The sequence below is a fragment of the Octopus bimaculoides genome, chromosome 2 (assembly GCF_001194135.2).
Source record: "Octopus bimaculoides isolate UCB-OBI-ISO-001 chromosome 2, ASM119413v2, whole genome shotgun sequence".
NCBI lineage: Eukaryota > Metazoa > Mollusca > Cephalopoda > Octopoda > Octopodidae > Octopus > Octopus bimaculoides.
The window spans coordinates 70953830-70954721 of NC_068982.1; the positions used below are offsets into that span (position 1 = coordinate 70953830).

At 32.3% G+C, this 892-nt stretch overlaps 1 protein-coding gene across 4 annotated transcripts in view; it reads left to right on the plus strand.

The window, feature by feature from the left end:
* Nucleotides 1–892, plus strand: part of LOC106883441 (centrosomal protein of 112 kDa) — a 141344-nt gene that overhangs the window by 44936 nt on the left and 95516 nt on the right. For all 4 annotated transcript variants that reach the window (XM_052978267.1, XM_052978263.1, XM_052978269.1 and 1 more), the window contains exon 10: nucleotides 645–788. In XM_052978267.1, the coding sequence (XP_052834227.1) occupies nucleotides 645–788 (144 nt within the window). The remainder of the gene's footprint in view (nucleotides 1–644; nucleotides 789–892) is intronic.

Sequence of the window (892 nt, forward strand, 5' to 3'; positions counted from 1 at the left end):
TATATATATTGATATGTATTGATATATATGTGTATGTGTGGTTGTGTTAATACACCTATACATGTATGGGTGTGGATGTATCCATGCATGCACATCTGTGTCTCTCCATGTACAGATAAAAATGTAGATTGATGTCTAAAAGAGGAGAAACATCATTTTGAAAATATCTTTTAGCACAAGAATATCTCTTGCTAAAGGTTCTAAATCTCAGTTTTTTCTCTCATTTATACTGGTATCTACAGAAACATGTTCATGCATGCAGTTTTACAATTATCTAATACATGTCTTCAATCTTTTTTACATCCTATATATATATATATATATATATATATATATATATATATATATTGGTTGTATTATATATATATTCACACACACAAGTGTTCTGTTAAGATGTATTTTTATGTTTGTTTGTGTGTATGTATATATGTATGCATATGTATATATATGTGTATGTACGTATATATAAGTATATATACATATATACACAGTCACACACACATACGCACATATACATATATGCATATATATATATATATATATATATATATATATATATATATATATATATATACAGAGAGAGAGAGAGAGAGAGAGAGAGAGATATACACATACTTATACATATAATATTACTTGCATTACAGCGGGTCAGTGATTTGGAACAGGAGGTACGCACAAGCCAGGAGAAATTCTTGCAGAATGAGCAAAACTACAAACAGGAGATGTCTGAGAAAGAACTACGACATGAGGGCGAGAAGAAGAAACTTGTTCGCCAACAGGAAGATGAGGTAGGTTGGTTCTGTATTATATCGGTTTGCCACCTCCCCCTCCCTCCCCATTGCCACCACTCAACGACCCATCATGAATTAAGCATTGCCCCCCACCCCCACCA